General features: G+C 39.0%; 1 protein-coding gene across 5 annotated transcripts in view; it reads right to left on the reverse strand.

Annotated features, from left to right (window-relative positions):
- Window positions 1–7,128: 7,128 nt before the first annotated feature.
- Window positions 7,129–13,884, reverse strand: part of PPARGC1A (PPARG coactivator 1 alpha) — a 356,064-nt gene continuing 349,308 nt past the window's right edge. For all 5 annotated transcript variants that reach the window (XM_084516472.1, XM_084516475.1, XM_084516474.1 and 2 more), the window contains one exon: window positions 7,129–13,733. In XM_084516472.1, coding sequence (XP_084372598.1) covers window positions 13,630–13,733 — 104 coding nt within the window. In that variant the 3' untranslated portion in view covers window positions 7,129–13,629. The remainder of the gene's footprint in view (window positions 13,734–13,884) is intronic.

Below are 13,884 nucleotides of genomic sequence, written 5' to 3' on the forward strand. Positions count from 1 at the left end.
ATACAGCAGGGGTATCTCTGAATCTTTAAATACTTTTTTCCTTAATAACAGGCATTCAGCAGCGCTGGACAACTATTTCCTTTTAGAGATCTGAATAGGAAAAAAATATTAAATGGGAGAGGTAGATAGATCTTAAACAAATAGGATAAAACCACATATTTTATAAACAAAGTAAGATATAATCAAAAGAAATGATGTTTTCTACTTACCCCTCAAGAGCCACGGTAGTAGCACTCAAAAATAGAGCAGGTTTATTTAATGCTAAGGCTGTATGAGAAGTATTACAAAGCATAGACTTTACAATCATTGTTGGTATGGGCGTCATGGGCGCTCCTGCAGAAGCCAAAGTGCTCCCATCATTTTCTGCAAATCTGTAGTGATTTGAGATATCTGGGAAGGTTGTACTGAGAAACCACCTGGTGCTGTTGTGTCTAACACAAACTATTTTGGTTTAGGGATACTGGTGATAAGTACTAAAGAAGAATGCTGCAATAAATAAACAAACAAATGCATTCTTATATATAGGAGCTGGAACAAATCCTTACAGTGTCATCACTGTGAACTGAATATGTTGAAAGAGACTTTCCTGGTTTATGATCAGGGATATGAAATGACATACAAAATACTGCAGCCAAATATGAATTTAATCATAGAAAGAAACAGGAATAAAATAAATAAAATAATAAAAACACAAAATAAAATATAAAATAATAAAATAAATAAAACAAAATCTCTATTCAATTGCCAAATATTGCCCTTCTCCCCCACCTCCCCCTGAAAAAAAATGGAGGAAGGGGTTCATAGGAGTTCATTAGCTAAAAATATTTATTGCCAGTTATCATATCTTGGAGTGGTTGATGCATCTTCCCAGATTTAAGGAAATGACAATTTCCGTCAAGTTGAAGTGTTCTCTGATTGTACTTGCACACTGGCAGCCTTGGAGTCTGAATCCCCTGGCTTGTTCCCACACCTGCATTTTGGGAAGGAGCCAAGACAGTATGGAAGTACTTTGGTGCCTGCAGTCTTGGGGACACAGGGTACCTGCAGAGCAATTTCAGTAGATGCTAATTCAGCACAAGTGAAATACAGGTACTGCTGCTTTCCATCTTTTAACTGTTTGTGAGCTAATCAGGTTAAACTCAAAGGGCCTGCGTATGCCCATTAGCAACAGCCTGTAGAGCACATAGATATAAATGACATAAATAACATTATATTACAAATTCATAAACAAGAGCTTAATAAGTATTTATTTATTTTTAAAACAGCCCTGAATTCACTTACTATGACTGCAGATATACAGAAAACAAGTTTGAGACAAACAATTACAAATGCTGAAATTACCAGGAGTTATGCAGTTACTGCATATGTTCTGACCTAAACAATACCGTAAATGCTCACAGGCTGCCACGACCTCAATGCAAAAGGCATTTCCTTTGATTCCATTTGTTATGGTGACTGAGGCAGGAAGACCCATCTCGACAATGTCAGCCAGGGTGCAAGTGGAATCAGGGTTCCTTGCTGGCCTGCAGTAGTAATTCTTCTGCCATGTATGAATGTAGACATAGCCTGCAGCCTCGTTTGGATGGCAAGCTATAATTAGAGTTTATGTTTTATTGTATCTGATGAGTTTCTGAATGGCAAAGCTCAGATAAGGACTCTACATGCATATGTGTATATATAATATATAATATTTATATATGTAGTATATATACTTATACATATAAGAGGTATGGGTATCTATATGTGCATATATAAACGTGCTTAACTGGTATATATATGCAAGTGTATGCATATGCTGGCTGAAGAATAGGCATGGCAGCAGGTTAGTGAAGATTAAACATACCTTAAAAGGTTAAATGATAAACAAGCCTAGTGGTGCTGATAAAGGAACCAAAGATCCATATGACTTCCACTAGGACCAGAAGAATAGTTTCCTTGGCATTACCTGAACCTGTGTCAGTAAAATGGAACAATGAAAAGATTGCACACTATTTCTCTCTGCACACAGGAAATAAACAGTTCCAAGGGCCAGATACTGCCCTTGGCAGTATAAAGTAATAAAGGCAGACATAACCAGGAGAAAGAAAAAACCATTTCCTATTCATCCAAGAAAAGCCACTCTAACAAGACTTGACAATCCACTTTCCCATATTCAGAAGTACTTGAATTGACATAGGCGTTCCGTAGCAAAGGACATAAACTCCAGAACTGACCATACCCACCTTTTCCCTATATTCTCATTATCGTCAGAAGCTGTAACTGATCTGTCCAGAGATTCAACACTAACCAGCTAGCATAATAACAGTCAGATTTCCATGTTTCCTTTTACTCTATATTTTGCACAGATCTTCATATTATTCCCCTTTCCAGTTAAACCTGATTTTCTTTTTGCCTATAGCATTTGGAGTACTGAATGTCTTCATTTCATATCTTGTAGAGGTGTTCAAAGCATGATGTGGAATAGGAAAAAAAACAAACAAACAAACAAGCAAACAAACAAAAAAAAACACTACAACAACAACAAAATCCTAAATCTAAATCAGAATAATGAAATCCCATAATTAACATTTCTATCAGAGACTGAGAATGGCATCTGTGTGTTGGATGCAATAAACACAAATAAGTCAGAATAATCTCCAGCCTCGTATTAAGATGCGAATCGTCTATTTATTACTTTGAGTATAAATGTTCCATTGCTATTTGCACAATGATTAAGAGTAGTTTTCAGAAAATAAATCTGTTTCTTAATAGTGCAAAGAATGAGAAGGATGGAGAATAAATGGGAGTTTAAGGGGATGCTAAAGTTCTCCCATGAGCTTGAGTGAGATTTATGTGCAATGTGAATAAAAAATGTATATGACAGCACAGGATTCACTTTATTGTTGGTTCCTATTCCATTTGTCTAGCCCAACTGTATTCTTTGCCTCCCAGACATGTACTGAGTCTGGCATTGTTGATCAAGCGAGGGAATAAACTGCCAGTCAGCAGCTATTCGTGGCAGCTTAACCTCGCCCGATCTCATCAGACCCAACATTGTAGAGCAAGACCAGTGCCATGAGATTCAGAGTAAAGGCATAAATAGCTACCTGCAAAGCTGCTTCTGCTAGGAAGAGGCATCCTAGAAGGCTCACTATGGAGTTGTCCTATTATTGCTATGCCTTTTCCATTGTTAGATGAACACGTAGGCTATTCAATTATATATCAGCTTTCATACAATGTCAACAGCTTAGTAACATCACAAGCAAGAGCTGATGGGATTGTGATATGTGCCAGATAAGCACCTCCATGCAGACTCAGAGCTATGAGACATCATGCTTGATGCTTCATGCCCATTCACTGTCCACTTCCATTAAGGCTTCCACAAAAAATCTCACTACCGTTGCCCAGCTCAAAATATGCAAAGGTCTGGACCTGAGTCTGCTGACACCTTATTATTTAGATGGACAACTTCTGGATGGCCAGGAAATAATACTAAAAATATTGAGCCATCAAAATGGAGGATTCCACTGTTGTTGTTTGTTTTTTATTTTTATTTTTTTCCCAAGGGCCTCCCACCCGTGTTGTTTCTTCAATGCTTTCACTTTGTCCTCCCGGCTTCCCTTCCCCACTAACTTCTGATCATCTTGGTCTACCTCAGCTAAATGTGAAAGTGGGGTAGAAGCCTTCAGTGTATTGCAACCTAACATACTTCATTTTATTTTGTGAAAAAAAAAGGAAGAGACAGAGGCAGAGACACTCTCTGTTATTGCCGCTGCGGAGCGAAAGGCTGCAGAGCCACCTCAGCAAGATTATTACAAATCAGAGAAGTCACACGGGAGAGTGCTGCAGTAAATCAGCCCTGGTATGGTCTACTATTCAAGGAACCATTTGTGGAAGAAAAATTATATTTGTTAGCTGTAGAATTATGCCAGCTGCTGGCTCAATGTACTACAGCCATTAGGCTAATGGCATCCCCCGATGGTGTTAAGGCCCCTGAGCCCCCCCTCCATGCCCACCCTCCCACCAGGGTGCCTCCCTGGCTTTTGCAGGCCGCTGGCACCCCACGAAGTGTCTCATGGTTGTCTTGTGCTTGCTGAAAGGGCGCATAGCGCTCTGTCATGGTTTGCATAGCTGTCATGTATCAGAGGGCAAAGTGGTGGCTGAGGCCATGACATTACTAGCGGGCAAAGCTGAGGGCTTGGGGAAAGGTCAGGAGAAATATCTGCCACACTGGTAGTAGGGTGGTGCCATTAGCTGGTCTTACCCCCAGCAGCCTTCTCTAGCTGCATGCAAGTACATAATTAGAAGCTGGTGATGATGGTAGGAGGCATTTTATAACCTCATATGTAGAGTAGCAATCCATACCACATAAGCAAAGTTCACGCCATTTATAGGAAAATGTTGTTTTTTAGGGTAGCTGATCTTCTACCAGAGTTATGCTGATGTATAAATAGTACCAAAATGTTTTGTCCTTAAGACAATAATGAACAAAGTGACTAGTTTGAATAAAAGATGCCAAGGAGCTCCCAGACATTGAGACAGGCAACAGTACCATAGGCGTGTCCAAACTGTGGTTCTCAAACCACACATGTCCTCACCTGGTCAAATGTGGCTTTTGCGCCCAAACCATCTTACCTGACCGAATCAGCACAATGCTTTCATGGGGCTGCTGGACAATCCAGGTCATGACATAAGGAAAGAAAACATCAGCTGCTGCAGCCACCTTTGCCAGGTTGTTGTGGGACGTGGGGACTTGTCCAGGCCTTCCTGTCCTCCCCAGAGCAAGAGAAGGTCCACTGCCTCCCAAGCCCTGTGACACATTTCTGGCAGCTCAAACTTCTGCAGCTCAGAGGTTGAAGAGCTTGGCCATTAGGTCTTAGTGGCACACAAGCAGGTTTAAAGCACTACACATATCCTGCCTAGTGAGCCCAATGCCTCCTGCCGAGAACAGGCAGGCCTAGATGTCACTGCTCTGCCATTAATGCTGCCAATGGTGGTCCCACCACTGCTGGGATAGTCTTGGCTATTTTTTTTTTTTGGGGGGGTTGGGGGGAGGAGGGGGAGGCAGGAACAAAGAACGACTAGATCTTTTTCCTCTGTTATGGCTCTGAAAAGTTACAGCTGTAGGTTTTAGAACCGTACTTCTAAATGCCCTTCTTCCTTTGACCACATAATGAAGTGCAAATGTGCTGTGGGAGCTGGATTCCCTGCTCACCCTTCGCAGGTCAGGTAGGTATGAGCACACGCAGATATGCTCACTGCATCCTGCAGGTGAGCTCCTCATCTCGCAGCAAGGAGTTGCCTCCCACCTTCCCGCTAAGAGTTTGGACGTGCTGCAGCAAAGTATCCCATGCACACAGCCATCACACAGTGGGAGCTGAGTCCCTCCCAGAGTTTGCCAGCACTCTGCAATGGGAAAGGGTGCAAAGCCGCTTCTCAATGTTGGTAAAGCAGCCATCATCTTATTTTCATACAAAATGTCAGCATTGCAGAAGGAGCAATGGCAGTACTGCAGCAATGCAGTGAAGTTTCGTACCCTCTGGCAAACAGGACACATAAATAAATGGGTTTCTATCTAAATTCCATTGTGTGCAGATTTGTACCAAAGAATTGTTGTGATGTGCATCATTATGTCTCATTATGTGATTGCAAGTAACCTTTTGTGTAGCAGACACAATCCACGTAACATGCTGTGTGACCAGTTTACAAAACCAGGCTCCTTCAGAAGGGCGAGTAATTAATCATTATTCAGCGATAGCACTCACCACTCCACTACTTGCTGGCAGGAGTGTGTAACTGAGGGCATGCTTAGCTACCACAATAAATTATTCATGCAATAAAAAACTACAGTTATCTGAGGTATTGTTACAATAAATGGTTAAAAAAAGAAAAGAAAGCACTCCATAAGTTTTCAAGTGTGTGGTAGTGTTTGTTTTTTTTTTTTTTCTTTTTTAAATTTACTGCCAACACATTGCATGAATAAGCATAGTCCTGAGTTGCAAATGCGCTAGGAAAGAATTAGTATAAGGCACCAATGTGCGTTTTTCATAATGCCAAAGTCAATAATCCGAGGACAACGAGAAGATCTCTCGAATGCCTTCCCTTGAAGGTATAGCGCGGTAACTTTATGGCCGTAATAATTTTATTACTTTATCAAGCACTAATTTAATAGAGAATGAAATGCACATTGTCAAAAATAAATTGTAGCAAATATTTTATTCGATTAAGAGTTGTAATAGTAATTTACATATTGTGCTCGTTAGGACATGGTTTTCTCCATACTTAGTTTAGGCTTCCATTTACACTACATCTATCATGACGCAAATTAGGCACATGAGATTATTTACATTTGATCACTGTCCACTATTTACACAAACCGGGGTTAATGCAAAAGGCTGATGAGGGTTGGAGTTCAGTCTCTGATTTAAGAGAGACTGGAATTTTACCCCAGCTTTCTGTTCAGCTGCCTTTATCACAGTGCTTTGCAGTTCCTCTCAACCAGCAAATACAGTAAGAAAACAGTCTGTATACGCAAACACTTCTATCATATTGTACTTCACCGTGTATGCCTTCCAAAAAGATAAATTTCATTTCAGGTCTCACCATGTAGAAAAGCTGTGCATGTAACTATTCTAACCAAAGACATGAGTGAAATTTCTTTATAATTGTTTTTATGTCAGTCTATTTTTCCCAATTAATGCCTCTTGAATCTGGAAGGATATCTTAACTCATCAGGTGCAGTCACGTCATTAAAGTGATATATATATTTAAACACAGAATCAGAAATTCCTTTGTAAAACTCTGATTTCAGAATCATAGGTTCCTTTCATGTTGAAAGGAAGCTGCAATCATTCAGAGGACACTCAAAAGCTAACCATGCTTTGAGGAACATATTTCCAGCTTCAGAAGAAATATTTGTAACTTTACCAAAATTTGTCATTGAAAAAAACCAAAACCTTTCATTTTGCATTGGGTTCATAGGCTGCTATGATTTTGGGTTGAGGCTGTTTGAAAAAGCATCGGTCTAGGGATAAACACTGATGAAGTGCAACATTTACAAGTTATATATGTATTCCATTCAGATGCAGTTTTTATAATTGCATCATGCAGACACCAGCCATTCAGAAGAGCACATTATGCATCAAATGATTTGTTTGTCTTTTTTTTTTTTTTTTTTTTTTTTTTTTCCAGAATAGTCTGAGGAGAGCACAGTGACAGGAAGTGCAAAGAGCAAAAACCCACTTCCTCTCGCTGAGGATTTCATTTTCTCCTTTGCTGAGAAGCCTAGTTTCCTTTGTCCCAAAGTATTAGCAAATAGACCAGTTCCCAATGAAGACAGGCTGCCCTATGTCTATCAATAGAATCTATATAGAATCTTTTCCCTTAGGGATTAATTCAACTTTTGATTCAATCTTTCTGAGCTTTAAATTATGATGTTACAAACCTCCAAGGAACTACTGTACTATTTGTGACCTTCTTTATTACTTTCTGCTGTTTGATAAAGTAGAGAAAATTGATTTATAGTTTAGTTTGCTTGTGAACAAGGAATATCAATGGTGAGAGTGGGATTTGTGAAAAAGCAAGAAAAGTTATATTGGTTAAAGTTTAATGTAGCAGTTTATTAATTAATGGTGAAGGACAATAGAATAACTGCAGTTTAATCTTGAATGAGATTCTGGAAGTGGAATGTGAAATAATACTTAGGAAGTCATCTTGCTGGAGTTGTATTTAAATTTTTCAAAACTTTCTCTCCAAGGAAGAATTTTGTCCACAGTTTCCATTTTTCTTCCCTAAACCTTCACCCATTTATCACCTATTGGGTGTTTTTGTGTTTTTTGAAAGCATTAAAGGTTAAAGGTGGTAGGCAAGGCTGAAGTTTTCCAAATAGAGCCTAAAATTAGGCTTTGGTGTCTGTTTTTGGATTCTTAGGCCCCAATCCAGGAGTCTATTTTTATTCAAAGCAGCAGAGCACTTGACTTCAATGGATCTAAAAACACTCATGCTTAAGTGCTTTGCTGAATCAGGATGGACTTAAGCACAAATGTAAATGCTGTGCTGAATTGGGGCTCTAAATATGTGGCTTGATTTTAAAAGTGCTGAGAGCCGGCAGGTCTAATTGAAGTCAATGGGAGCAGCAAGATGCTCAGCATTTTTGAAAATCAGGCCACTCACTGAGGTGCCTGAATTTGATTTCAGGTGTTCAGCTCACAGAGTTCACTGTGGGAGAAAATGTTAACCCAGGGGAACAAGCGATGGAAAGGATGATTTCTTAATAAATGAGATCCTGATTTTATGCAATAAACCTTAATATAAAATGAGGGGATGGGGGAGCGGAAGGGGAAGAAATATTTTTCTGGAAATCTAATTCAGTAGTTTTTGCAAGCATCAAAGTGCTTTGCAAAAATATGAAATGAATAAACAAATCAAATTAAAAGCTGAAAAATATCAGGCTGCATTCATGCCTTGTGTAACTGCAGGAACATTGATGAAGTGCATCAGGAATAGATGTAACCCACTTCATTTTGAGCATTAATTTGATCAGAACAGTGAGGAAACAACACAAATCCCATCTAGAAAAGAACTTCACTCTGAAAGAACTGTGAGAACCAAGCATAAGATTTCTGATCTGTAAATGGTAAAAATGCAAAATGTAAGCACCACAGCTTCTCCTCCCTGCTGTGGGAGTTAGTGAAGCTCATGTGAGTGCATGACAGATTTACTCCTTTTGTAGTCTTTGAGGAAGAGGAAGTTAAGAGAACATGGGGAAGAAAATGCAATGGAGGGGACAGGAAGAGCAGTGGGGAACGTTTAGGGTCAGTAGTAAATCATGGTGAGGAAGAGCCTGCTCTGCCCAAAGGCGCCTTGCCCCCAGCCCTCATGCTCCAACGCAAAGGGCTGGTTTCATCAAGACCACAGTTGAGAGTTTCATGGCATGCTTTGCAAGTGAAAAGTATAGAGTATAAAATGAACAGCAATGTTACGAACAGAGATGAGGTGGAGGCTAGTCAGAAAGGCAATTTTTAGAAATGAATTTAGCAGTTTCAAAACCTAGAGGAAACTACTCTAGATAAAGACTACCAGCTGCATAGGCTTTGCTAGCTCACATCATGCTGCAGATACCCTCCGTAGCACACTGTCAAGGTGGGGATACTCGTGGCCCAAGTACAGCAGGGTCAGCTCTCTCCTAGTGCTGTGTTGATTTAAAAGGCCTACACGGTAGGCCGACAGTGGTATTTTGGCTACCTGTGAATAAGCCTGTGCAAAACTGACAAAAACAATTCCCCTGCCTTTTTATCCACATGTAAATGAAAGGACTGTGAATACCGTTTGTGCCTCTCCACAGAGCTGCTGCCAGCCCAGTGACAATGGCAGCGTGGAAGGCCGCCATGCCGCATGCTGTCCTGTCCAGGAAGGGTGCCCAACCTGTCTGATCCTCCTAGCCCGTCTGCTGAGACAGAGGTGCTGATGAATGTCATGATGGCATCTTTTCTTAGCAAAGGTACTTAACATTTCAGAATGGAAGACACCAGCCATGTTGGACTTGTCAGCCCCTGACAGCACAGGTTGGACCCAAACATGGCCATGCAGAAACACCCTTGCGTTCCCCACCCTCTGGTAACTCGAGCCAGTAACTCTTAACACACCACTGAGCATTTTTCAAAAGTTTTCCCACAAAGTTTCTGTTAGCCCCTCAACAGCCTCAAGTACTTGTGGCCAAAAGGCAGGCAGCACCTTTCTAATATTAAATTATTAAAACTAGTGGGTCCATCCCCTGCCCAAAGTGCAGTAATGTGGGCATGACCTGGGCTATTTGAAATCAACTGTGACCATTAGGAAGAGTAATGGAAAACCCAGTCCATGACCAATCGCAGGGGGGACTTTCACTTTTGATAAAAAAGAGAAACAGAAGTGGATTTGAAACATTCGTTTCCCTTTATTTGCTCAGTGAGGCTGATGTGTACTGCACATTAAAAAAAAAATCACAGGAATTTTCATACAATGAATTAAACCACAAAATTACATGTAGAATTGGCAGGTGGAAAATAGCCCAGCATGGGCTTAACTAATAGCTCACTTTCCCTGTTCAGCATAGTCCAACCAATAGCTTTACATGTTCACCTACTGTACAAATTTTACAGTAGCTCCATCAGGTCAGTGGTTCACATTATTGAAAATGTCTGTCACATAGGTACAAATTTAGAATCATCACATCATATTACATGGCTATTCTAGGTCAGTATAGATCAGATCTTATACTACAGTGATTGAAGTTCTCATTACAGCCATCAAAAAGGACACATAATCATTACCTACTGTAAGCTTACATCTTAAGGGATCAGAAGAAGGTGTGTGTTTTCTTTTTCTTTTCTTTTTTCCTTTTTTTTTTTTTTTTTTTCAACTGACCCAAGTATTATACCCCAGAGGCACAAACTTTCTTCTTGATGCTGCTTTTGGTGATGGCAGCCCAACTGCTTTTCAGAGCAGTTCAGCACAGATATTTTTCCTCAATTTAAGGCTCCCTCTGTTTGGATTTGGATCATTTTACCTTATGTAGGAATTACTTTGTTATAGCTCCAGAAAAGACCATAGTTTCTAAGTACCAGTTCTGTTACCTGTATTGCAGATGTGGTACTTACCACAGCATGAAAGCAACAGTACAATCTTCATCTAAAAGACATACAGAGCTATGCTGCAATTTGCCTCCAGTGACAATGTGGCACATGTGCTAATTTGAAATGTTCTGGGGTGGGAGAGAAAAGGAAACACTGAGTTTATATTTTGATGGGTTACCTACTACAGTGTCTACAAAGGATACAAATAGCTTTATTCAGCAATCCTAGCTCTACATTAATTTCGTATGTAATCTGTAAATCCACAGAGGAAAGCCATCTTCAAGATAAGAATGCTTGCCAGGCCAGTGAAAAAAAAAAAATTGACTCATGACATTATGCCTGCTTGATGGAAAATAAACAGCCCACCCCCTCCTCCCACCCCAAAAAATCCCCACCAATTTATTCATGTCAGCAATGTAGGGCAAAAGAGAATGTATTTTAAATTTAATCACATAAATTTAAAGGCAAAATAGGTAATGCGTCTGGTCCTTGAACACATAATATGATATACTAAATATTGATTTCTTAAAAATAATTTATTGCTTTTAATATTTTTCTTTACAACAGAAGATACTCAAAATCCAGAAAGGAAAATTGTAAACTTTTAGTTTGGCATTCACACAAAGTTAAAATACCTGCATTTTTAACCTACAGAGCAACAACGAGAATTATGCAGATTAAAGAATGTTACAGTTGTAACACAGAACCTCTGAAAAAGTTCTTTTCTTTTTTTCTTTTTTCTTTTTTTATTGCTATCTATCTACTGAGAAATAAGAAGCCAAAAAATCAAGCAAGCATCCGACAGGATAGACAGTGGAATCTCTCAGAACACAATATGCTGGTGATAAAATGAATGCAGCCATCAAAATCAACTGCACTGGCATGGGGGTGGAATCAGTTTTCTAAGATTGGGAGTGGGAAAGGAGATTAAATAGTTAGGTGTGCCATACCTTTAAGAGGAGTCATGAATGCCAAACAGTAATAGAATACCAAATCTATACATTCGCAAGCAAATTCCAAACTTTGCTGATTCAGTCTAGAGACTCCAAGTTCAGATGAAATTCTGATGCTCAGAATAGTAGTAGTTTACTGTTGTGTTTTCTTTTTTTTTCTTTCCTGAAGTTTATATTTAATTTAGCAGAAGCAATGTCATCAGCAACAATGTCATGGGCACATCTGAGGCCATGCTAGTGCATAGTAAAAAAAGAAGAAGAAAAAAAAACAACAACAACAAAAAACCACTGCTTCTGCAAAAGCTGAATTTCCAAACAAAGCACTTACTCCAAACTGACAACCGTCATGCATCCTAGGTATAAAATTTCCACTGGCCTTTTATTATTTTAGTCATCTCATAATTTATAATAAATAGGATAATCTTAACTGATAAATATGTCTCTTTAGTAAACAAAGGAATGAAGGATCAGTATTTATACAGGATGCATAACTGTAAAAAATATAGATAAATACCATCATTAAACTCTGCCAATGAAAAGATTACTGGCTTCAACAACAGTGTTTAGACACAGAATTACTGTAAAAATCATACTGTACTTAGTACCTCAGCATATTTTTATCAAATTAAAATCACAAAAATTAAAACAAAATAGCATTTTAAAAAGATTTTTGACCTCTAGTTCCAAAACTACTGTTGATACATAAAATAAAAACATTTCTTAATGATTACCCATTTGAGAGACTTTACATAAAATTATGGTATCTCCTAGAAAAATTTAGATGAGAAAATTTCATTTCCCTAACAAATTCAGTGTATAAAACTGCAAAAGAAAATCAAGCCATGAGAAAAATGTGGAAAAATACTGCAGAAGTGGTTAATACCTTTTGGGCTAGGATAAGTGGTGACAAAGTTCTTACATAAGCTCACCAAAGGAGGGATGAATGTGTGTAAAGCATTTTTGCACTCAGACACACACACACGCGCACACCCTCACCCACACGCTTTTCTCTCTTTTTTTTTTTACAATCAAATATATATAAGCGTTAAGTTCAGCTTTCTACATATGTTAGTGTACAATAATTGTTTCACCTCATATAATTACATTTGAGTATTCTTGATTAAGAAAAATTCAGCAGTTTTTGAAAAGAAGGCTGCATTTACAGTGCATAGCTGTAACAAAAAAAAACATTGTCATACAGTATGTACATAAATAAAAATACTCCATTTAACATCTGTAAATACTCAACTGCTTTAGAGAATGTAGCAAATAAACTATCTGTGCACACACCCAGATAGTTATATCCAACTCTCATTAATAATGTAACACCACGTCCGCTCATTAGAATAAATCGCTGAACAAGCTGCACATTTGACCATTAACAAGGCTTTGAAAACTTTGCTGTGGAAGATCAACGTTGTAGACATTTACATGGGTGTCAGAATTAAAAGATGAAACTTCAAAATGTTAGGGAAGCTTTAGCCTTTCATTTTCTCTTCTGCAAGGAAAAAAAAAAAAAGAAAGAAAAAAAAAAAAACAGAAAAGAGAAGAAAAATCTTAAAACAAAACTAAAACACATTGCAGACTTCTGGGACCTGTGGTTTCTTCTGGATTGTCATATTATCACTGTGTTGTGAGAAGAAGCTTCATTTTAAAAAAAAATGCAGTGTCTGATTCTCAGACATCAGCAGCCATAGTTCTCAAATTTGTTTTCTTTTAATTTGTTTGTGTTTTGTTAAAATGCACTATGTACACATTTTGAAGTTCTATGTTGTAAGTGTATCTCTGTGGAACTGCTGCCATGACATGTGGTTTGCCCTCGACTGCACGAGGACCGCTGGGCTCCCCCACCACCGGTCACCCGCGAAAGCAAAGCTGACACCCATGGACACGCGTGTGCTTGCTGGATAGCCATTCCGCCTCCTCACTTCTCGAGCAGCTGTGTTCATGTAAACCATGGTTTAGAACAGAGAGTGTAAAGTAGGAGAAATTCCTAAGTATGACTTTTTAATTGTCCATTATTGAAGGACGTGATGTCCGTGAGGTATTCGCCATCCCTCCGTTTTCCTCTGGTGTGATGCATGTTACCTGCGCAGGCTCCGCTGTGCCTCTTTAAGTAAACTATCAAAATCCATGGAGTCATACTTGCTTTTAGTGGAAGCAGGATCAAAATCATCTGAGTTTGAATCTGAAACCCAAAGAGATGCAAGTTTAGTTAAGAGGCATAAAGTGCTGGTGAGAGCCTACATTATTTTTTTGTATGGTAGCACGAACAAAGCACTGCAGAAACCATCTAATTGCCATTATTAGACCTTTGTGGGAACAGTATGCTTACAGCC

Source organism: Aythya ferina, assembly GCF_964211825.1.
Source record: "Aythya ferina genome assembly, chromosome: 4".
Classification (NCBI taxonomy): Eukaryota; Metazoa; Chordata; class Aves; order Anseriformes; family Anatidae; genus Aythya; species Aythya ferina.